General features: G+C 34.9%; 1 protein-coding gene across 1 annotated transcript; it reads right to left on the bottom strand.

Annotated features, from left to right (window-relative positions):
- Positions 1 to 13,632: 13,632 nt before the first annotated feature.
- Positions 13,633 to 21,952, bottom strand: LOC126692942 (bZIP transcription factor TGA10). Its single transcript, XM_050388759.1, has 11 exons — positions 21,267 to 21,952; positions 21,046 to 21,143; positions 20,399 to 20,475; positions 20,155 to 20,277; positions 19,954 to 20,022; positions 19,795 to 19,854; positions 19,555 to 19,632; positions 19,387 to 19,462; positions 18,971 to 19,242; positions 17,518 to 17,757; positions 13,633 to 13,945 (listed from the first exon to the last, which is right to left on the bottom strand). The coding sequence occupies exons 1-11, from the start codon at positions 21,548 to 21,550 to the stop codon at positions 13,796 to 13,798; spliced, it is 1,527 nt and encodes a 508-aa protein (XP_050244716.1). The 5' UTR covers positions 21,551 to 21,952; the 3' UTR covers positions 13,633 to 13,795.
- Between the last annotated feature and the right edge of the window lie 1,518 nt (positions 21,953 to 23,470).

Here is a 23,470-nt window from a genome sequence, read left to right as displayed (position 1 = left end):
AATTCATCAACACAATGAAGATCATGAAGCTCCTTGGTTACAAAACCCTACGATGTACAAACACAGTAGCTTTTTGAATAGAAAGATGAACTAGGGCATATGTCTCCGGTTCACAATATGCTTGTGAAAAACTTTTGCATTGAGTTGCATCAGCTGTAACAACCCTTAAAATAATCCTTATATATATTTAGGGTTGTGAGAAAAGAAAGCCTAAACATCTATTCACGGATTGGAGTGAAATCAGATCTAAAAAACTGATTTTCATAAACCTTGACAGATACCCTATCTATCGAGCAGCTGTCAAGCATCAGGCTTAAACAGCTTTTTAAACCTCGATAAATACTAGCTGTCAAGCTTTAAAATCCAGCACTTCTTCACTTGATTCTTGGACATACTTGCAAGGCTTTAACACTTGAACTTGAAACCTTGTTCCTTAAAACATTAAACACATCCTAGATCTATCCAATTACAAGTAAAGTGTGTTTTATCAAAGGATTAGCCAATTCTATATTGACATATGTTTCTAATATGATTCACATATGTCCTAACACAAAAGATGAAAAGAGAACTAACCTCAAGGAGCTTCCAAGGCCCCACAAGTTTCTACAAGGTGTCCTGGCTGAGAGTGTTGAGGGTGGAGTAAAGATAAGCAAGACTTGCTTGCCCTTAGTTGGCTCTTTGTGCCTGCCCAAAGTCCTGGAAGAGGGTTAGCCACCTCAAAGACATCGTTTGCCCACCATTGGTAAAGAGGTAGGCCCCCCAACAAGTGGAGAAGGAAAGCCCTAGCCATATGGACGCATTCCTCCATAGTCTTCTGCGGGAGGAACAGTAATCCCACACCAAGTCGAAATAGTACTTCCTCCTCAACATGTCAATGCCCAGGGATGCTCGACACACTATCCAAACTGATGATGGCTCCTTCGAAGCTAAGGCCAGTCATACGGTAAAAGTGTTAAGGAGTCATTGTTATCTCCCGCTCGGCAATATGAAAGGTGTGGGTAGTATTCCACCACCTCTCAATGAGGCACTATGCTAAGGTAGCACTTGCAGTCATTTTAGGATGAAGGCTGATGACTAGCTTAAAGCCCACCTCCTAGATATAACCTCTGGTTTCGAGGACAAGTAGGTTGAACCACTCCACCACTTTATTGGTGCTTCCCCTACCAGTATAAGAAGGGGATGATGATTGCAGAAAGAAAGATGACATTAGATTCATGATTCAATTGAAATTTAGGCATATGGTGTTTTGATGCAAGAATGAAGATAAAAAGACTGATACAGTGATTTTCAGAAGCAAGAATGGCAAAAAAGGGTGTTAGAATTGCATATGAAGGTGAAAAAGTTGAAAAAGAAGTGACAATGGGCAGAGTAAGGCTTTTGCTAGCGTCTCACACACGCAGGTCAAAGCTCACGCACGCAGACAAGACTCCGCATATGCAGGTCCATTCTCACATATGCAGAGACTCAAGAACACACTTGTGTATGCAAGAATAGAGCTGCGTATGCATGAATACAAGCTTGTTGATTCCATATTTTGTCTGCCCTCGATTTGCATGCCAGACCCAGAAAAATCCAAGAATATGATCCTCTCCATAGGGTCGTGAGAACATCTAGAATGATGTGGCGTAACCTGTTCGGATACCGAAGACCCAAAGTGCCTTTTTTAGCTAAAATGACCAAAATGCCCCTAGTCAACCCTGGGTTGACTGAAAGTCAAACAAAGTCAAAATCCCCTCAAAATAGCACCTTTCATAGTTTTACATCGAACTTGAGCTTTTTGGAGATTTTTGGCAACTTTGACAAAGTTTAACCAAGTTTGACCTAGAGTTGACTCACGACGGGGCCCAAAAATTCTAATTTTGATTTGGCCTTCAAAATAGGTTAAAACCAATGCCATTATGAAGATTATCAAATTCTCAGTCCAACGACTATTCATGGGTTGAAATCGGAGTTAGAATGACCATGATATCATGAAAACCGGGTTAACACACCGATCGATGCACTACTAACTTCCGAGAGTCATAACTTTTGATCACATCATTGGATTTTCAAGTTCCATACATTTTTAGAAATTGGAAGTCAAGATCTTTCCAGGGGTTTCAAGATCAAACCCATTCGAGGAACTTCACAGGTGGCGGCCCTACAAGGTGCGCCACCTCGTAAAGCATGCCGAGGCTATAAAAGGCCTTGGGCACCTCCAGACCAAAAAAAAAAGAAAGAGACTTTCCTGGGTCTTGCTCTCTGCTGGAAGTTTTCTACATGCTTCCTCTCTCCTCCAAACACATTTCTACACATAAAAACACCCAAAAAAATAACTTAAAGCCTTTTAATTCTTCTCTTCACCAAAAATACAAGGTATTGTTCTTATACCCAACCTTCTTTCCCTTGGTTTTGTAACTTGGATTTGAGATTTAAGGGGTATGGATGTAGCTTTTTAGCTACTATCCATACCCCTTTTTTTCTTCAAAGCTTCATCTAGCTTTTATCTTGCTTGCTCTTGCTTTAAAAACATTATTTATTGCTTTACCTAGCATGTTCCTTGCTTTATCTTGCTTTTAGCATGCTTTTTAGCTTATTTCTATATGCTTCCATGTTTGTTCATGTGTTAGTTGCCTCTTCTACATGTTTTATGCTTTATGCCACGCTTTAGATGCTTAGATCTTTTCTTTCCCATGTACTGATGTTTAGGTCTACATGCTCACATGCTTGATATCATGTCTCCGGCTATGCCTTGCTTAGATCTACATGTGTATGCATGTTCTATGCTCCTATGCCTACGTCCATGTCAGTCACATGCTTGTATGCTTGGGTTTGCGTTCTCCCATGCCTTTATGTTTATATCTACATGCTTAGATGTATATCCACATGCTTACATGCGCATTTCCATGCTTATATGTGTAGATCGATGTGTTTACATGCTTGGATCGATGTTCTCTACATGCTTTATTCCATCATCTATGTGCTTACGTGCTTCACGCCATGTTTATGTGCTTAGGCCTAGACCTTGTTTGTCATGCCATGTGCTATTGTAGCCCTTTTGTTCATTTTATTGCATTTTCTTGTGTTTTGGCCTAATGGTTAGGACCCGATCTAGACCCTATGATCTTTGTCATCGTCCATACACCAAGGCTCACATCAAAGGGTTTGGATCATCCTATTTGCATGTCTATGCTTGCTTGCTTCTATGCTTTGTGCTTGTGCTAGCCTCTCTTTTTATAAGCTTTGCCATGCTTGACGCCCCCCGTGGGCTTGATCTTGTTTGGTTACACCCGACGCCCATGAGCCCTTGTTTGGATGTGACCATTTAGAAAGCATCTCCGGATGCCGGGTTGTTTTGTATATACCCTTCTCTTTCCGCTCCGTGCGATGCTATGCTTACCATGTTTGTTCACGCCACCTGTTGGCTTTCTATGCATCTTTGCACGCTTGCTCACATGTCCATGCATGAGTCTTGCTTGCTAATGTGTCATCCATGCTTTAACACAATGAAGTTATGGACATTCAATCCAAACCTACATTTGTCCCTTGCGGACACCACCTTTTGTTTGCTTTCTTACTTGTTTGCCTTCTCACTTGTTTGCTTGCTTTCTTGTTTCTTTGCTTGCCATATCTGTTATGCTTATCTGCTTTATGCCTCTTTCTGCTCTTTGTATCTTTTCCTTCCATTGCTTGTTTGCTGGTTACTTGTCTTTGCCTTTGCATGTACACACATGGAGCGAGGACGCATGGAGCTAGGGCACAATCTCCCAGGCGTAAGTAAAAAGGGCGAGGATACGAGCATGTGGATATAAGCCAAGTGCCTATGTTTAGTAGATTTAGGGGTCTAGCCTTTCCCATTTGGTAATGTACTCTTTTAAACCCCCTTCCTTCCTCACTTCTTTCTCTCTTAGACGGGTTGTATTAGGTATATCATGCCATGTATCATTCATCCTCATCTTTTGAGTATGGCAACCCCTGTTTACTTTCTTGCTCTGTGTGCTTGCATTATGCATGATGTATATATATATGCCTGCTCGCTCCTTCCAGTGTAATTGTCATAGTCCATGTCATCTAAGGCAAAGTGATGCCTAATTTCCGCCGCAAAAATATGGTGACATGTCGCCGGATTTTCACCGTGGAAATCTAGTACTTTGCCTGAATGCCTTAGGAAAGCATAGATTGGGACCACACCCATTCAAAAGCCAAACCTCAAAGCCCCTCATGCATGCAAAGCTCCAAAAGCCAATTCCAAAATCATGTTTTTTACTGCCAATCTCCGAAAATTAAGGTTTTATCAAAATAAAGAACTGTCTTTGGATAGGCATTGTGGGGTGCCTAACACCTTCCCCACACATAACCAAACTTCCAAACTCAAGAATCAAGAGTTTTTGCTATCCACATTAGATTAGGAAAAATGCCATTTTTCTTAGCCTAGGATTAGTAATAAAATCAACTAGAAACAAGTTACCAATCACACCTTAGAAAAACCAAATTATTGGTGGTGACTTCACTTACCTTTGGTAATCACCTAAATTTGGCCAAGATTCCTACCAAACCTCCAAAGGTAGACCTACCTTCCTCCCCTGAGAGAGAGAGAGAGCACCCGAAGCTCCACGCAAACCACACAATTATCGAGAGGGGCCTCTAACGAGCCCTGCGCCCGCAGGAGTGTCACCATGGCAGGTGGTCAAATGAATGCTTGGCGGTTTTCTAACCGTTCGAGGCTCGAGCATCGACAAAGCTGCATACATAGGCCCAAGCCCACACATGCAAGAACACAAACAGAAGCAGTTCTTTGACATTTTCAAGGAAGCATCATCCAAAATCAATCCTACACATGTTCCTACCCCTCCTAAAATGTCCGGTTTTCATCTAAACCCATCCTATAGAAAAACCTAATCATTTACATGGCCAAAAACACAATGAAACAAAAGATCGAAAAGGAACTTAAAAATGAGAAAAAAGTTTCAAAACTTACAGATTTAGCCGCAAGAATGTGATTCTCTAGTCGGTATGTCAATGGTGGGGGCCCCACCAACCTGATTGCTTCACTCCAACGAGTGAGATGAAATGCATCAGAAGATAGGACGTATGAGGTCTTCTTGGCTATGGGTGCCATTAGAGAAGATGATGAGAGAATGAGAGAAAATGAGGAAATGAGAGAGTCTGAGAGGATGAGAGAGTCAGGAAGTGAGGAAAAGAAAAAGGAGAGGGAGGTTTTTGTAGAGAGAAAAGAGAAAGGAGTTATGGAGAATATGAAGAGGTGAGGGAGATGAAAAGAATGAAGAAGAAGAAAAGAAACGGTTAGCAACCATTGGGAAATGAATAGGTGGAACACAACTGATGGCTAAACTACATTTAGTTTAGACCTCACCACTAAACTATGTGTAGTTAAGTCATGAATAGTAAAAAAAAAAAAAAAAAAAAAAAACTTTTTTTCAAAGAAAGAAGAACATCTTAAGATTACCCCAATTTAACACAAATTATCAAATGACTCCCCTATGAGTGGTAAAGGAAGTAGAAGACTCTTCCCTTGTTCAAGTACATCAGAACCATCCCCAATGGTTCAAGCACATCAAGAACCATCTTCAGTGGTTCGAGCACATCAAAAACCTTCTCCAGCGGATCAAGCATATCAAGAACATCATTCTCAGTAAGGAAGCAATAGATTCTTCCTCAATATTTCAAGCGTCTCAAGCAATATCCCCCGTAAAGGAAACAATAGATTCTTCCTTAAAAAGGATCAAACCTATCAAATATCATCCCCATGAAGGAAACATAAGACTCTTCCTCAATAGTTCAGGCATATCAAGCATCATCTCCATGGACTAGGCAGAAGATTCTTCCCCGATGGACCCAAGCACGTTAAAGCAAACCCCTAGTAAGGAAGTAGAAGATTCTTCCCCAATGAGTCCTATACATGAAAAAAAATCCCCAACGAGGAAGCAAAAAATTCTCCCTCAAAATCCTCAGTGAATATAGGAAGCAAAAGATTCTTCCCAAAGTAGATCACGCATCTACACTACTCCTCAATGAGTCAATCCATATTACTCCTCAGCGAGTTTCATCTCCAAACAAGTCGTGAAAGGCAAAAGATTCCTCCCCATCTACTCCTCAGTGAGTACTTCACCATCCCTAGTGGATCCTACTCGTACACATATCCTCTGGGAATTGAACATGCAGGCATGGTAGAAAAAGGTAGAGATAGTGATAGAGAAAGAGGCTAAGGCCAACTCAAGGCAAGAGGAACAAGTCACCCGGAGACGTTTGTGGCAAGAGTCTCGAATGGACACCATAGAGACTATATCATTTTGTTGTTTGTTGGGTTAGCTCGTACAAGCACCCTCGTTTGTTTTCTTTTTTCATTTTAAGTGACTCTAGGATAGTGAGTCACACACCATTTTCTTGCAAGTGGCAAAACAGGTTCTGGGATAGTGAATCTGTTGTTGCTTATTTCCCAAGCGACAAAGGTGGGACTTCGGATATACGAATCCCATGCAGCTCTTCGGAGTTGCACCTTGCCCCATGTATGCGTGATGTGTGTCATGTGCATGGGTTGGGCCTGAGCCATACATCGAAACAAAATGTTGTCTCTTATTCTTTTGATTTCATCAGTAAAACACACGAATCAAAAGAGGGGCATCTGTAGACACCGCATTTTGTATCCTTTATCACTCGGGTCCCCGTTCCCCAATAATACTTAAACTCTAAGGCCCAAGGCTAGTTTAGAGCCCAATTAGATATTAAATTGACTTAAGGAGTGTTAAAATAAAAAATATAACCTTTTAAATGAGCAAAAATCTATTTTTGGAAAATTAAATGACCAAAGAGGCCCTTGGCCTGTGTACGTGAGTCGCAGCCTGCGTACGCGAGCTAAAGCATGCGCACGTAGGCACATTCTGGCATATGCAGCTAGGGTTTCAAAAGCATATGAAATACAAGTTTTCTACAATAATGGTTGAGGTTTGGAATGAATCCCACATCATCTATGAGCCGTTCCAAGCCTCATTTTTTTAACAATAAAAAGCCTTACATGGTACATTTTCAACACAAAAAATTCCCATGGAAAAAACCTAAGATTCACTAGAAAATAGTGAATCAAAAGGGAGTTTTTCATAAAATACCCTTAAGTCTTTTTTATTTGATTGGGACATTTTCTGGCCCCAATCCTTTAAGTTTAAGATTACTAATCACTATTTTATTGAATTGTGATAGATTTGACAAAGGAGAATGGTCAAAAGTCAAGTCTATGTGCTTTTTCTTTAAGGTATTCTTTTGAACTTTTCTTTTTCTTTTCTACCTTTAATCTTTTCTTTTATCTGTTTCTTTTTTTAGTTTATGTTTATACATGTTTGTCTAGGTTAGTTTTAGGTTTTCTTCATGTTTTTAAGCATGTTAGGTTGCTAGATTTACGTTTTTCTATTTTGTTTGGTTTCTGCTATGTTTATGTGTTAATTAGGTTTTCTGGATAAGGATCTACGTACACATGATCTAGCCTGCACACGCAAGCTGAACTCATGCATAGGTAGACTTGTTCGAGCATGCGTGATGCCGTTACCCAAAAACCCTAATTTTTTGTTTGTTTTGTTTCTGCATTCACATATTTGTTCTGTGTAGCCTTTTTTTCATATGTTTTAAACCCCATAATCATTTGTTTATCTTTTAACATGTTTGTTTGTTATCACATGTTTAGGTTAGGGTTTCTTAGTTTTAATGCCATTCATTCACATGTTCATGCATTGATACCATAGGTGCTGTGCTACTGAAAGGTAAGTAAAGGGTAAGTCATGCATTAGCAATGTCCATGCATTTGTGTTAGTGTTTCACTTTGATGATATGATGGAACATGCTTAGATGTATGATTAGGGTTTGTAATATTTTTGCCTTGTAATGATGATATTCGTGCTACCTTGTCGTAGATGTATGATAGGGTGTTCACATGTTAGATGTATGCTAGGGTTTTTTATTTGTGTTTGAGTTTGGCTCTCTTTTGTTTTAGTTTGATATATAGATATGTGTTTTGGTATGAATGATGTCATGTTGTATGTTAGATGCATGTTAGTATGTGTGTGAGTTAGGATACAAGTGTTGAGTTGGTTTTTAATAAGGTTAAGACATAAGACACAATGATAAGAGGCCAACCTTAGGGTTGGGCGATCTTGGGTACTTAAGACCTTCCTAAGAGCATACCTAAACCCCAAACCCATACTCTGGTAGTAAGACCAAAGATCCTTCCTTCAAAGGATGCTATATTCATGGTTCCTAGACCATATAACTAGGTGGCGACTCCAACATTATCTTTCCCTTGCACCCACAATCGTTACTCACATAATAGAAATATCCTACGTGGCAAACGGTACACTGTAAACACACTAAACGCTGACTTTGCCCATTAAATAATAATAAAAATGCAACATCAGCATCCACATCAACCTCTAACTTATAAAAATAAATTTATCAATTTTAAAAATAGGAAAAAAGAAAAGAAAAAAAACATAATTAAAAAAAATGGTGGAATTTACATCTGTGTGTTTTTGTTTATACTTGTTTCTTTTTCTCTTTAATTTCTTCTTTCATTTCTTTTTCTTCCCACTAGATCTCTCTTTCTCTCAGTTTCTCCGTGTCCCATTCTTTCTTTTAACTTCTTCTTCCTTCTTTCTTTATCTTCCCAGATCACTATTTCTCCACCTCCTCTTATTTTCTTCTTCTTCTTCTTCTTTCTTTTCGGTTGTCCTCTCTTTCTCTCTTGGTAGAACCTCATGGTTTCTTTATTTCGTTCTTCCAAATCATCGGTGTGATGTGGGCCGTTGGCTAGCGATGAAGCAATGTGAGATTGGCAGTGTTTACAGGTAGTGGGTTAGTTTTTTGGTTGTGTGTAGTGTGTGGTGTGGGTTTCCAAGTAGATCTGAAGCCCATCTAGGATTGAATGTGAATCCTCTCCCTCCTCATTTTCTCATCTCACTCTCTATCTTAGGGTTGAATCTGAAACCGATCTTGGGTTTGTTGTATTTGTTTTGAATTTTTTGACAAATTTGAGAAGGGATATCATGGGTTTTTGAAATGAAATTTTTGGGTTTGTGATAGAGAATTTGTTGGGTTTGTGTATAAAGGGATTTGTGGGGTTTGTGAAAAATGTTTAGATCTTAGGATTGACATTAAAAATTTGGTTGGTTGTCAATCCGATTTTTTTTTTTTTTTTTGTGAAATTGAAAATTTTGTTTGGTTGCCAAGAAAATGGATAATAAAATTTTATTTTCTTTTAATTGTTAATGAGTTTTGATATGTTTGGTTATAAAGAAATTACAAGAAAGACAAAGAAAAAAAGAAAAGAAAATAAGGATTAATTTACAAAGAATATGAAGAACATGAACATGATCAGTTATGTTATAGGGAAGAACACAAAGAAGATGAACATGTTCTTCCGAAAAATAATGAAAGGAATAAAAAATTTTAATTAATTTATTTTACTTTTATAAAAATTTGAAATTCATAATTTTATTTTAATTATTTTATCTAATGTGGCATTTTTTTAATTAAATTGCTAACATGGCATTTTTAAAAAATCCAAATAATTTTTTTAAATATATTTTAATAGACACGTCATCATTTACTGTACCAACAGTGTACTCCGTTTGTCACATATTATATTTCCGTTAAGTGATAACGGTAGAGACCAAAATAGAACACTCTTTTCATTTAGGGACTAAAAGCAATAAAATAAAAACGTAGGGATCAAAACGGAAATAGGGTCAAAATGTAGGAATGAAAAAAGTATTTCTGCCAAAAAAAAAAAAAAAAATCCTTATTACACATTTTAGCTCCTTTTGTTTTTCTCTCCCCCTTTGGAGTGTACTTGGGTGACTCTCAGGTTCTTGTCTCACCAAGTGAGTGTTTGGATTGGAATTATTTGCGTTTACGTTTTGTGTTCTACATTTTTCTCTCTTTTTTTTTTTTTTTTTTTTTTTTAACGTGTTTCAGCTTTTTTAGGAGACAAAAATTACTGTTCACACACTGTTCACGGGACCCAAAACCTCTTTAATTAGAAAAAAAATATTAAAAATGGGTCCCACGATACTATTCACACATTTAAAAATGATTTTGCTACAATGTTTTCAGTTTTCAGTTTCAGCAAAAATAAGTTGTATCCAAACGGACCCTAAATGGTAACATCAAAAGAGGATAACAATGACTTTGAAGGAGGAGAAAGGTGACTTTAAATGAGATGGTGTTGAAGGTGAGAAGGCTATTTCGTTTGGATTGATGGAAATCGAGTTACAAAAAAGTGGAACCGCCACTCAAACCTATCTAATCAGATTTTAGAGTCTCAACCAATTGATTGATTGAATAGCCTACTTGTCCTCTCTAATATCAACAAAATCAATTTTACCTATTAGTTTTATAGCATGTTTAGATGTCAAACATATAGTTTCTTCCAATATCTTAAACAAATATAAAAAGAGTATAAGAATGAGAATTTATATACTTTTTGAATTAATTTGATTAAAATATCTCTCATTCTTATCGTATAATGGTAAGTAGTTGATTTTCATTTGAAAAAAAAAAATGGTGATAAATATGATAAGCATGAGATAAATGCTAAAAATATGATATATAAAATGTGTGTTTGTCAAAAACAACAAAATTGATAGGTAAGATGTGTGTTTCAAACATGTAGTGTCTTTATATGAAGACTAATAAATGTTCATTTTCTTACCTTAAGCTCAAATCAATGAGACTATATACTACATGTAATAAATTATTGGAGAACTAATCATAATTAATAAATTAGCTTTCAATTAATCATAAGTTGGTTATTAATTATAGGAGAAATTACACTTTACCACCTTAAACTATGCACTGTATTACACTTTACACCCTAAACTATCCTACTGTACACTTTGCATTCTAAACTATCACACTTATCACACTTTGTACCCCGGTGTTATTTTTGCTGTTATATTTAATAGAATCTTGCTGTATGTGACAAGCACATGCTTCTATCTTAGGTGGAACAAAGCTAAAAGACTAAAACACCATTATTTAAAATCAATTAAAACAAAACAAAAATATTTCCACATCTCCCTCTGTCTGAAGTGGTGTCATCCTCTTTCCCAAATTCAGTTTCAAACTATTTAAATTTACCTCTCTAATTCCATAGCATAATTCATAGCACTATTGAAAGGATCATTCAGAGAGTCACACCTCAAAATGTTATCAGCTTATAATACTATTGACAACACTTCTCTTCTCAAAGTGTTCTCAGCTTTCTCTCAAACCTCTCTAATTGATCTCATCAATGGCTCAATTGGCCACATCTCAGGCTCACTACCCATTTCTTTCATTCTATCTATCTCTTTTTTTCATTATCCAAAACAAAAACATGGGTCTTTGTCTTTTGGGTACTCTTTGGTTTAAACTTTTGACTTTCGTTTTACTAATGTTTGTGGTATGTGGGTTTGTTTTCAAGTTGCTGTTATTGTTCCTATTGGAAGTGATTTGTCCACTAGGAGATCTGTGTTTATGGTTTTTTTAATCTTTTTTATTTTTTTGGTTTAAACTTTTGACTTTCGTTTTACTAATGTTTTTGATATGTGGGTTTGTTTTCAGGTTGCTGTTACTGTTCCTATTGGAAGCGATTTGTCCACTAGGAAATCTGTGTTTATGGTTTTTTTAATCTTTTTTATTTTTCTCTGATTAATTTTGTGCTTAAAAATGCTTACTTTGTTAATTCCATAATTAAATGGTTTAAGTGTTTTTGTTAGTTCTGACCTCTTTGTTTGATTTTTTTTGTTTTGTTACGGATCATATAAATTAATGGGCTTGTTTTGTTACTTTTGGTTTTAATAGTTGTGCAGTCTTATTTTAAGTCTACATTTGTCTATGAATTCGTTCAAAGGAGAGAATGATAAAAAGAAAAAAAAAAAAAAAATCAGTCAAAGAATTACATCCGTGGATTCTCAAGCTTTTAGGGAGATGACATTTCTTTTTACTAGGGAAGAGGATGGCACCACGTGAGTTGGAGGGAGATGTGAAAATTTTTGAGTTTTGTTTTAATTGATTTGAAGAATGGTGTTTTAGTCTTTTAATTTTGTTCCACCTAAGCAAGAAGCATGTGCCTGTCACATGTAGCAAGATTCTGTTAAATATAATAGCAAAAATAATACCAGGGTGCAAAGTGTGCAATCAGATAATTTAGGGTACAAAGTGTAATCTAGTGCATAGTTTAAAATGGTAAAGTGTAATATTTCCTTAATTATAGTATGTGTGTATGTGTCATGTTTGTATGTGTGTGTATATATATCTAGATACATGAATTTACATGTAAATATAATTGACAAAAAAATATGGTATAATTAGAATGATACATGGCATAAAATTAGAGTGCATTGAAAACATTTTTCATCAAATATAATTCAATTAGACGAACACATGGCAAAAAATTAGAGTACAATTAGAATTTAATTTGGATTCTTGATTGAGCTTTTACTTTCATATATTATATATATGATAAGCCTTTGATGATAAAAGCAAATAAAGAGTTGAAGTAATAATCCAGTGACAATGACACCTTTTATAGTATTTGATATATGTAATTATACCTCCCCCCCCCCCCCCCCAAAAAAAACAATATACAAGCAAATCTAATATATTCTTTCACCCTCATTTCAATGTACACTTTTATTTATTTATTAATATTCATATTTAAAACGTCAAATGAGTAATGTGTACTGATGATATACACGAGTGTGTGAAAATCAGTACCCAAAAGCAAATGAAGTAATTAAGTTTTTTTTTTTTTTTTGGGTAGAGACAAGTGGTTTGAGTTGAGTTACAAACATAACTCGCTACTAGGAGGAATTGGATCCTCTCCATTTCAAGGGAAATGGAGAGTCCCAATAATAGCCATGATTTAAAAATGTGGAATAAATGTAAGATTTAGATTTTGCTAATTCATCTTACTAAAAAAAAAAAAAAAAAGATTTTGCTAATTCATCAAGTCTTGTTTTATATAACTACAATTAAATTTTAAATGAGTTGGCAAAACCTTTTTTTTTTTAGGAACATAAGTTGGCAAAACCTAGATCTTAAATTTATTTCACTTTTGAATCATAATATTTTTCTTTTTGAGAAATAATTACAACTTACTACTAATTTCGTAACTCGAATTATTTTTCCACCTTAACACTTTATATATGGGAACTTTCAATTCAGTTACAACTATCTTGACTGATCCATAACCTTTAAAAGAAGGATCTCAGTTTCATTTGAAAACGGAGAGGATCCAAATCCCTAAGGCCCATTACCTTAGGAAAAAAATAAAAACGAAAAAAAAAGGCCTGGGGCCGAAGTCCAACATGAAATCATACTTGTCAGCTTCTAGGAAGTGCGTGAGCGTGCATGCAGCAACCGAAAGCCACATGGAGGTTTCAGTTTCAAACTTTCAACACCCGGCTTCAGTTTTTCTCTAAAGCCAAAACATTTCCTGTCATACTCTTACAAAAACTAGTAAAATCATAATAACCAAACACCAAATCAAACCTGCTACTTCTTCCTCTCCTCTATTTCTAAGTCAAATATGGCTGCTCATCGAAATCAATTCTTTTCTAAAAATTCTTTATCCAAGAAAGAAAATAAGAGAGAAAAAGAGATAGGTAGAGTCAGAGAGATAATTCTACTGCTTGATTAAGATTTAAACTTGTCTATCTATTGTTCTATACATCTCTATAGAAATGATAAAAGGGAAATTAAAAAGACATTCGCATTTATATTTAGGGAAAGTGATTAAAGATGTGAAGTGGGTATTGGGTTTTCTTTCTCATTCCTGTCGAGGACGTGCTAGCCAGAGAGAGCTCAGAGCTCGGAGACGATGGAAGTACTCTGCAATTGCCAGAAAGCACCTTGCAGCTTGACGGGTTGTGAGGATTTGATGCAGCCTGTGGATCATCTGGTGCCTCAGATTATCTGCCTGTAAGTTTATTCATTTTTTTTTATTCAAGAAATATTGCATAGAATACATCAATACAAGAAAAAAATGTATAATATATAGTATCTAGAACTGACTTTAAGAGAAGAAAAAGCACTATTTGGTTTATTAAACTTTAAATTTGAATAGTTTTCCGGGGCATGTGAGTTGGACCTTAGTGCAGCCAGTATAGCTTGCTTGTCAAATTGGGTATAGAATAGAATTGTGAGAATGTGTCAATTTTATGGTAAATTGTGGACGTGTATAATTATTCTAGGTAAAATATACACGTCATATATATAGACACATTTTTCTAGACATTTGACATGAACAAACTTTACCCTTTTAATTTTTCATTTTGTTCTTTTCTAAATCATTCAGAACATTGGAAAGCCTTTTTTTTTTTTTCCCTGTAATGCATTTATCTTAATTAACACAAAGGAGTTACTATCTCTATTTGACGCATAAGTAGGTCATATATTTCAAATTGAAACAATAATGATGATAGTGTACTAGGTCCAAACCAGGGAAAACAATACCACTATATAAGTCAACTTATGACTAAATGGTCATGCTTAGGTGATTGATTTGCTAATAATCATTATGATAATGAATTAATTACCTTCGCTTTCTAATGTTTAATTGGTCAAAAACTGGCTTAAAATCCCACTTTACAATGTTTATCGCTAAAAATCAAATTTATCTAAAGTCATGTCATTTTTTTCTAATTAGGGTTCTAATTTTTCAACGGCTTAAGCCTGCATTAATTCCAACTTGTGGCCCACCCTAACCCTAAATATCCTAAAAGCATGACGAAAAATGTGTAACTTTCCCTCCGACCTCAAATTTTGCACAGAAGAAAGATGACCTAAAGAATAAAGATAGAGTAACTTAATTTTTTGGCTAAAGAAAGAGTAATATTTTCAAACAAGTGGTATAGCACTTCCGTGTCTACTCGTGTAAACCATGCTTTGCTAACATTTTACCCAACTTAATAACTTGTACATCTATAATCAGTGTACTATTTGAATCTAACATTGTTTTTTTATACAACTCACAGTCACACATGTCATCGAATCGTGACAAATGTGCGGCAAAATGTGTTTCCACACTTTCGCCCATATAATTTCTCACCTATATAAGCACAATCAAAATAATTAAGAACAGAATAGTTAGTCAAAAAAGAGTTACGGTGAAGGGCTAAAAGGATCTACGGGTGGTGTCACAAATTCAAACGGTTACGACCCTGACATCATGCAGAAATGGAGCGGCCAGATCAGCTGGATGTGGATGTATGTATATATATATATGAGTGGGGACCACTATTATTAGGAGAGCCCACGTGTTCTTGATGCTTTGTAAACCATTACCACGTAGTAGCTCTTATTCCAGCTAAGTGAGTTTGTGACCAGTTTTTAACTCTAGTGTAACGCAATGACATTTGACAAAAGTCACAAAACCAATGCTTTCATAAATCAAAACGTGCTTCTGTGTCTTTTGAACTTAGTTCCTGACCGATTCCTTTTAAGGCTGCTTAGTTTTGACTCTTGAAAAAAGAAGAAGAAAGAAGGGAACTTGCTTTGATCTCAAGAATACCCAGAGGCATATTTTAAAGAAAACATTTTTTGAAGTACATTTTTGAGTCACAAAAATTGTTTTATGAGATGGCTTGGTTTTGATTTAGACAATAAAAATATCTTTGGTTTATTTTCTTTATTTTCCCAATTCAAGAAGAATAAAAACACTTAAAAAAATAACATATGCATACAGTTTCTTTACCTTTAAAAAAAAAAAAAAAATTGCAACTCTTTTCTAGAAAGCAAAATAAAGACACCCTTATAGGTTCCTATTATGAGTGACAAATGGACGGATTTGGTCATAAATAGATTGGATGTGTGATTACCCATTTATCCATTTATGACCCGTTTATATATAAATTTTTTTTTTTTTTTTGAGAAACCCGTTTATATATAAATTAATTATTTATTACCAACTCAACTCATTTAATTAGTACCCCACCTATTTAACCCAATATAACCCAAATACCTTTAAAACTACTTGAATACCCTCTTGACCTCGAAAGTTACCAAAATACTCTTAAATACCTAAAATGACACAAAATATGGTTTTATAGGAACTTCCTATAAAACCATATTTTGTATCTTTAGCCTTCCTACATAAGATACATTATAGTGGATAAAGTACAAAGAAACGTTAATTGCATAATAAAACCATATTTTGTGTCTTTAACCTTCCTACATAAGATACGTTGTAGTGGATAGAGTATAAAGAAACGTTAATTGCATATATATTTTTAATATCAGCATTGAGGCAAATATAACATTTCGATCATGTAATTATAGTTAGTTCTAAAACTACATGCATCATTCTATTCTATATATTTTTATAGTAGCACACCTACTTAATCTTAATTTTTATATATTATTATAAAATATGTATTACAGGTTAATATTAAGTATAATTCATACAAAAGAAGAGACAATAAATGGGTTGGCCTAGTTTTATCGGAACCAAGGGGTTGTCCTAGATTGGGCTAAAATACTCAAATCCAGGCGCAGCGTATTTGGAGTTTGGAGGGAGGGGAGATGAGATGAGAGGGGGCGACGAGGGGAAAGGATAATGGTTACCACATCCTTTTGTTTGATGTTTCAAAAATTAAGATTAAGGTAAAGGTGAATAGACATCTTTCTCATTTGTTTAAATCTTTTAAAAATCTATAATTATATTCCTATTTAAAAAAAAGAAAAAGAAATAGATATAAATTAACATAATAAGAGCAAATGGATAATTAATTTTTTTAATATAAATGGAATTCTTCCCCTCCAAATTTCCCACAATTTGGGAAATATTAATGTCAGAGGTTTGGAGGAGACACCCATCCAAATCTCCTTAATCCCCTTGCTTTTTTCTTTTTTCTTTAAAAAAAAAAAAAAACATTCAAACTAAGTTTAATTAAACACCCTTCATCCCATCCCTTCTACTCCCCTCTTTCTTTTCTGAGGAAATGATAAAATATCATACTAATTGAAAATTATACTAATATTTTATTTATTTTAAAGAAATAGATATAAATTGTCACCATTAAGATTTAATATATATATATATATATATAATTTGAAACTTTTGTCTCTGAATTCTTTTAATTTGCAGGATTTAAAAAAGAGGGCTTGGAGAGTATCTTATATACCCATTAAACTCCGTAAATCTCTTTTCTTCCTTTAAGAATCATGGTAATTAAAAACCCTCATTCACTTCTCTCAATTTTCCTCTCCTCCCCTTCTAACCAAACATACTGTACCAAAACAATTCATGAGTAGATATATTTTAGATTCCATATAACCACCAGCCATCTCATTAGAGTGAGACATGTAGTAGTTCATTTGTTGGGGTAGGTTTCCCAACCCAAACAGGAACATATTCTTGTTCCTCATGACCCCACGTTATTTAGAAGTTCATTGTGGGGGACCACAAACGAATTAGACAGTGATGATACCCTCATCCACATCAGAAAAAAGAATATACCCACTTTGAGTTATTGATGATGATAATCGTACCTGTCTAACAAAGCCTTCAATGGTGGACAACTTGTTAATAGCCATAGCCATCTGCCCCATGTAGTTAGCCATGTTAGGCGGAGAGCTCAATGAATCGGAGGTTATGGTATCTGTGAGAGACTGATTGAGGGCCTCAAGCCCTTGAGAAAGAGCCTCTTCAGCCTCCTGTGTAGATTGTTGCAAACCACATATACCCAATATTTGCTGCTCCGTTAATGGCTCTACTTGATTCAATAGAATCTTGCAGACAAACACAATACAAAAAAGCAATATTTTAGATACCCCAGTACGTAAGACATATAAAGTTGGTAAATGCTAAAAATGTTATCAACTATACAACCAAAAATAAATAAATAAATAACAGTTCGATGTAACAATAAATGTATTTATTATCATGTTAATAATATAAATAAATAAATTTCTTACTATTTTTTTGTGCTTAATTTTTTTTAAGAATCATTATGTATTTAAAAATTGACACAATAATTTTTATAATAAAATATTTCATATCCTGAGTATCATAAAATTACAGTCCTGATATTAATGAAGAAAAAGAAAATATATAAAACAATAATATGTACTCGAATTTCTTCTCAAAAAAAAAAAAATAATAATAATATGTACTCGAATTCTCTTCCAATTAATAAAAGAGAATCAAATCTTCTTGGATATGATTTATTCTACATTTGCGCAAGCGGTTGTTATTTATTTACTAGAGACCAAGGGAGGAATGAACATGGTTTTCAAACCTTTGTTTCCATCAACGAGAAAGAAATAGAAGACACAGGGAGTAGAGACACGGGAAGCTCTCTCTCTCTTTCTCTCCCGAAACCAGAAACTGCAATAATATACATGGCTTTATTGGAATAATACCTAACTTGACCTTATAGTGGAAACCTTCACAATACCTTTCGTCATTCATTGATCCTAGTTCATTATACGATATCTTCCTCACCAGTGCCACCGACACAAGTTGCACACTAGTGCATTTAGCCTATTCTAGACCCTCATGCTACTGTATATCTAAAGCTCTTTATGTATATATGTATAAATATATTTACACTTCATTCATAAAAGAAAGAGATAAATTATTAGTTCCTAAAAGAGATAGTAGTGTTAGCTGTATCAAATCCTTTCCCTTTCAGTGTATCTAATAAATCTACTAAAGTTAGTTCTTGACCTAATTCATGCTTAGGGTTTTTTTTTTTTGGTGATTTCTTTCATGATCTTTTTTTCAAATATATATTTTGTGTTTTACGTCCTTTACCACATACATTTGGCAATGTGATTAAACTGAAAAGAGCTAAGAAATATAAGTATTATTTTTTCTTAATTCGATAGTATACCAAAAGTAGATTTAAACTCTGAACGTTTCTAATAGAAACACAAATTGAAGTATAAAAATTTTAGCAAAGTTGTTATTAGTGTAGCTTTGAAAATAGGTTTGGGGTACCTTAATGAGCTCAGATGGGCGGAATCCACCCATCCACATAAAGCACCGTTCGGCTGGAGTCTTCCACATGCCAGAAACAAGATGGAACACATCGGCTTTGGCAACCATGCTTTTAAGATTCAGCTTCTCATCAAAGTGTGCTAAGAAATTGTCCACAAATAGTCGAAGCTCATTCTCTGGCAAATGCTCCTGTACAGCCGCTCGGAGCTCACAAGTGATTCGATGGTGTTCCTCGAGCCATCTCGCATATTCCATGTCAAAGAAAGCAGCATCTGATAAAGAAAGAAAAGAAACAATAAGATAAAAGGTTCACGTTCAACCCTTGAAACAAAAATGAGAAAATTTGAGGTAATTGTAAAGAATAAAAAAAGTGAGAATGATTTTTTTTTTTTTTTTGGGGGATGAATTAGAAATACCTGAGCTAACGTTATTCACAGCAAGTGGATGTCCCTGGTCTCCTCCTATAAGAGCTCCTCCACCAAAAAACATTCCCTAAAAGAAAACCCAAATATTAATCGTAAATGATCATTTCATGGTATGATTTAGTAGTAAGAATGGTTCAATGAAAAGAGGGTCGTAATTACTTGAGTTCTAGCTCTTTGTAGCTCTTGTTCCAGCTGCGTAAGCTTTATCCTACTTGATTCTAACTGCTGAACATATGCCTGTAGTGCAACAAAAAAAGAAAAAAGAAAAATAAGATGAAGATTAGAACTCATAAATTAAAATGATTCGTTTTTCAAACCTTGTCTGAAATGTTACTGTCACAAACAATTAAGTTGTTATTTTGTTTCTTAAAAAAAGTAATAATTTTAGGCGGATTTTACCTTCTTTCTAAGCCTGCTCTTCCTAGCTGCCTCTCTATTTTGAGCAAGTCTTCTCAGAGTCTGCTTAAAATAATCAAACACTACAGGATCAACATTAATTGTCCGAGAAGAAACAAGAGTTGAAGTAAAATACCATAAGCAAAGAAAACAAAACAGTACCTTAGGATCCGGTGTTTTAGGACCTTCCTGCTCTGAACTTGAGGTTGGACCTTTGCGGTTACCTTCACGCTGACAAAACCCACAAAATTTAAAATTCAAAATTATAATCCAGAATCTCAGTTGTCAATACTATACTGAATTATATATTATTGATTGTTGGTTTAGTTAGTATAATTATTATATTAAATTAGTAGACTATACCTTGATAGCTTTGGCAGGTTCAGGCCCTGTGGGAACATCATTGCGTGCGTTGGCCAACTCCATGGACGGCTCTGATGGTCTCTTGGAACCACTACTTGATGGAGAAACCAACCCCGTACTAGCCTAACAAATTCAAATAAACCTTATCACTCATTGATTTTGAAAAAAAACATTATATATATATTGTGCTTAAATAAAATATGAATAAATTAAAACAAGTATGGTACGGGTTAGACTTAGATACTTTCGTTGATGATGGCTCTACGTGCATAGGCTGAGATGGGAAAATGTTCAGAGTTGGAGGCCTCATTCCTTGGCCCTCTGCAAAAATAAATTCTAACCTCATTAATTATATTTATATTCAGAGAGAGAGAGAGAGAGAGAGAGAGAGAGAGGTAGACACATAATGATTAAAGGAGGATCCAAGTGAAAGAGAAGTGAGACAAGGCAAAGGAAGGTATGTTAGCTATGGGATCGTAGTCATGCATTTGTGGCCACTGCCATCCCAAACAGAAAAGGGCAGAGAAAACCAAGACCCACTTCGTACCCTTTTTCAGCACATGTGGATTCGCGATGAATATACGGTCAGTGGGTTTGTTACAAGTCATGGTCCAAGCTCCATACAATAAGAAACAAAGAAAATGAGAGAGAGAGACAGGGAGAGAACATTTTTTTCTTGATAAACGAAAATTTTTCATCTGTTTTTTCTTTCTGCAAGGATTCGGTCAAAGAAAGTACGAAGGAGCAGGTTTCAAACTACTGGACATGCTTTTCCTGTGACCCAAACAACCGTTTACCAAAAGAATCTCTCCAAAAGAAAACACAAAAGCAGGAGGGAAAATATAATTCCTTATAATTCGAGAGAGAGAGAGAGAGAGAGAGAGAGCTCACGTCTTTGGTCTTGTACAGTAGAGGGGTCTTGCCCATCAAGGTAGAGAAAAAGGGCTTGATCTAATTCTCCCAGATCATAAGCTCCTGTGTCTTTGTTTCTGGTGACACCAATATAACAGCGAAAAAAAAGAGTTAAAAGATGTGCAGTTTGCAGAACCTGGACAATTAAAGGGGTGTGACAAAAGAAAATGAAGATAGAATAGGATTCTATAAGGCTGTACATGAAGTTTCCTGGGATAGAGGATGATGAAGATGATTGCATCATTCCATAAGAAAATTCATGATGATAATGATCTTGTAATTGAAGCTGATGCTGCTGTTGATGTTGATGATGATGATGCTGTTGTTGTTGTTGATGATGATGATGTTGTTGTTGTTGCTGCTGCTGTTGTTCTACTTGGGTTGGGTGGTTGGTGCTTTTGATATGAGAAGCCATAAAGGGAGTCCTTAAAAGCTTGGTTTTTTGCTCTTCTTCTTCTACTTCTCTTGTCCCTGAAAACCCCATTAATGGAATACACGCTACCTGCTTTTTCCAACTAATATCATCTCCTCCAGTTCATCACCAAGATCAAAAGTGGGAAAGCAATTATTTTGAGAGAGAAAGAGTCGGTTATGAGATTAAATGGAGAGAGCTTGATAGGAAGATGGGAAGAGAGAGAGGGGTGGAAAAGAGAGTTGAATTGAATGCAAAGAAACAAAAGACAAAACTCTTTTTAGCTAGCTCTCTATCTCTATCTCTCTCTAAGAAAGCGGACGACTTTCTGAAAAACCAAATTTTCAGATAAGCGGTTCTTATAAGAATAAGATATCCTATTCAACTCTCTCTCTCTCCAGAGAAACAACAGAAGACCTGGGAGAAGCAGCCTTTTTTAATTTGAGGAAAAACCACTTTGGGAGTAAATTGAAAACCGCCTATATGGCTTCATTGTATTTGTTCCAGTCTAAACTTATTCTATATATGACTTTGAAATGACCAAAAGCCCTTTATTGGTGTTTCATAATTTGGTATTGACATTTTCACGCAAACTTACACGTAGATGGCTGAGGCGGCTTCTGTCTCTAGAACAAAGATCAAACATCATAGCCTCTAATTAAGCGGCTTCTTTTTCTTCACTCTTTTCTTGGTTTTACTAGAATTGCTTTTATACTAAATTTTAGTATGATGTGCACTTAAGATTACAATGATACACAATTCAACTGCATGACAAACATAAGGTGAAGGTTTATATGGGTAAGCATATTTTTATAGGTGTATTTTAGTTGAGATATAAATTACTGCAACCACTAAAGGTTGGATTTTTCTAAAGTTAGGATTCTCTTTAGTTTAACTTCTATCCATTTTATGATTAAGATTTTATCTTTTTTATCTTTCATTTTTTTGAATTTTTTTTTTTTTTTTTTTTTTTTTTTTTTTTTTTTTGTATTTAACAAAGTATAAACTATCATCACCTTTAAAATTTTGGATCATATGACAAACTTTATACCTTGAAATATGTAAAATTTAATATGAACCATGAATTTGATCAATTTTAAATTGAGTGGAAGAAATATCAATAGCTCAACTATCAAAGTAAAACCAAATCACATTTCACAATTGTAGTAGTCTTTGTTATGCTCAAAAAATGATCATAAATACAGAAGGCCATATCATAAATGAAGTGATTCATTTTTTGATATAAAATAAAAATTTTACTCTAACCTAATCTAAGTATATATATGTGTGAATCTCCCTCCTGGAAACTTGAATCTCAGTCTTTACCTCCCACATCTCACAAGTACTTATACTTATGGAGTGACCATTGCACTAAGAGTGTGCAATGATATGAAGTGATTCATTTAAAATGAAGACAATCTTAATACATTAAGAAAGCCCCCGAATATATCTTTTAGGGAAAAAGAAGTACTACGTTTCGTAACATTTTCATAACACATCATAAGTAGTAAATTGTTACAAATCCTAATTTAAACTCACCACTGAAATTTTTTTTCTTCTACTAGTAAGAACTGATAACAAACTGTCACTTAACATTTGTTGTGAAAATGATGTGAAAATTCTATTTCTTTTGAATTAATATAGAAAGAAATGCAACTACCTCCAATAGAAACTTTGTACCAAAAGCTATGGGAATCCTAAATTTTAGTGGCACTCTCTAATTGCCAACTAATGTAACTCAAAATCCTAGGGATTTGTGCTTTTAAAATTTTCTCTTTTGCTTATTTAAAAAATCCCCTCAAAACCATTTTAAAAAAGACACTATATGAAAGATATCGTCCCGCACGTGTGCAACATATTTGTGTTTTATCTTTTGGGATGGTTCTAGGGTTCTTAATGATACTTGAGCATCGATAAGAAATTCTTCTTTTAATTAAAGGGTGAGATTAAGATTCAATCCAGGTGAAAGAATGGACTTAATGTGAAAGAAAA

This window comes from Quercus robur, chromosome 7 (genome assembly GCF_932294415.1).
Source record: "Quercus robur chromosome 7, dhQueRobu3.1, whole genome shotgun sequence".
Classification (NCBI taxonomy): Eukaryota; Viridiplantae; Streptophyta; class Magnoliopsida; order Fagales; family Fagaceae; genus Quercus; species Quercus robur.
The sequence above is the reverse complement of the archived record's forward strand: the minus strand, read 5'-3'. Positions and strand labels throughout refer to the sequence as shown.

What these genes read in the sequence shown, in the direction of transcription:
- LOC126692942 (XM_050388759.1), bottom strand. Translation starts at nt 21,550, where the DNA reads ATGGGGTTTTCAGGGACAAGAGAAGTAGAAGAAGAAGAGCAAAAAACC. An exon ending in AACCTGCCAAAGCTATCAAG is followed by an intron (nt 20,023 to 20,154) that starts GTATAGTCTACT and finishes GGGTTTTGTCAG; the next exon opens with CGTGAAGGTAACCGCAAAGG. An exon ending in GCCCATCTGAGCTCATTAAG is followed by an intron (nt 17,758 to 18,970) that starts GTACCCCAAACC and finishes TTTGTCTGCAAG; the next exon opens with ATTCTATTGAATCAAGTAGA.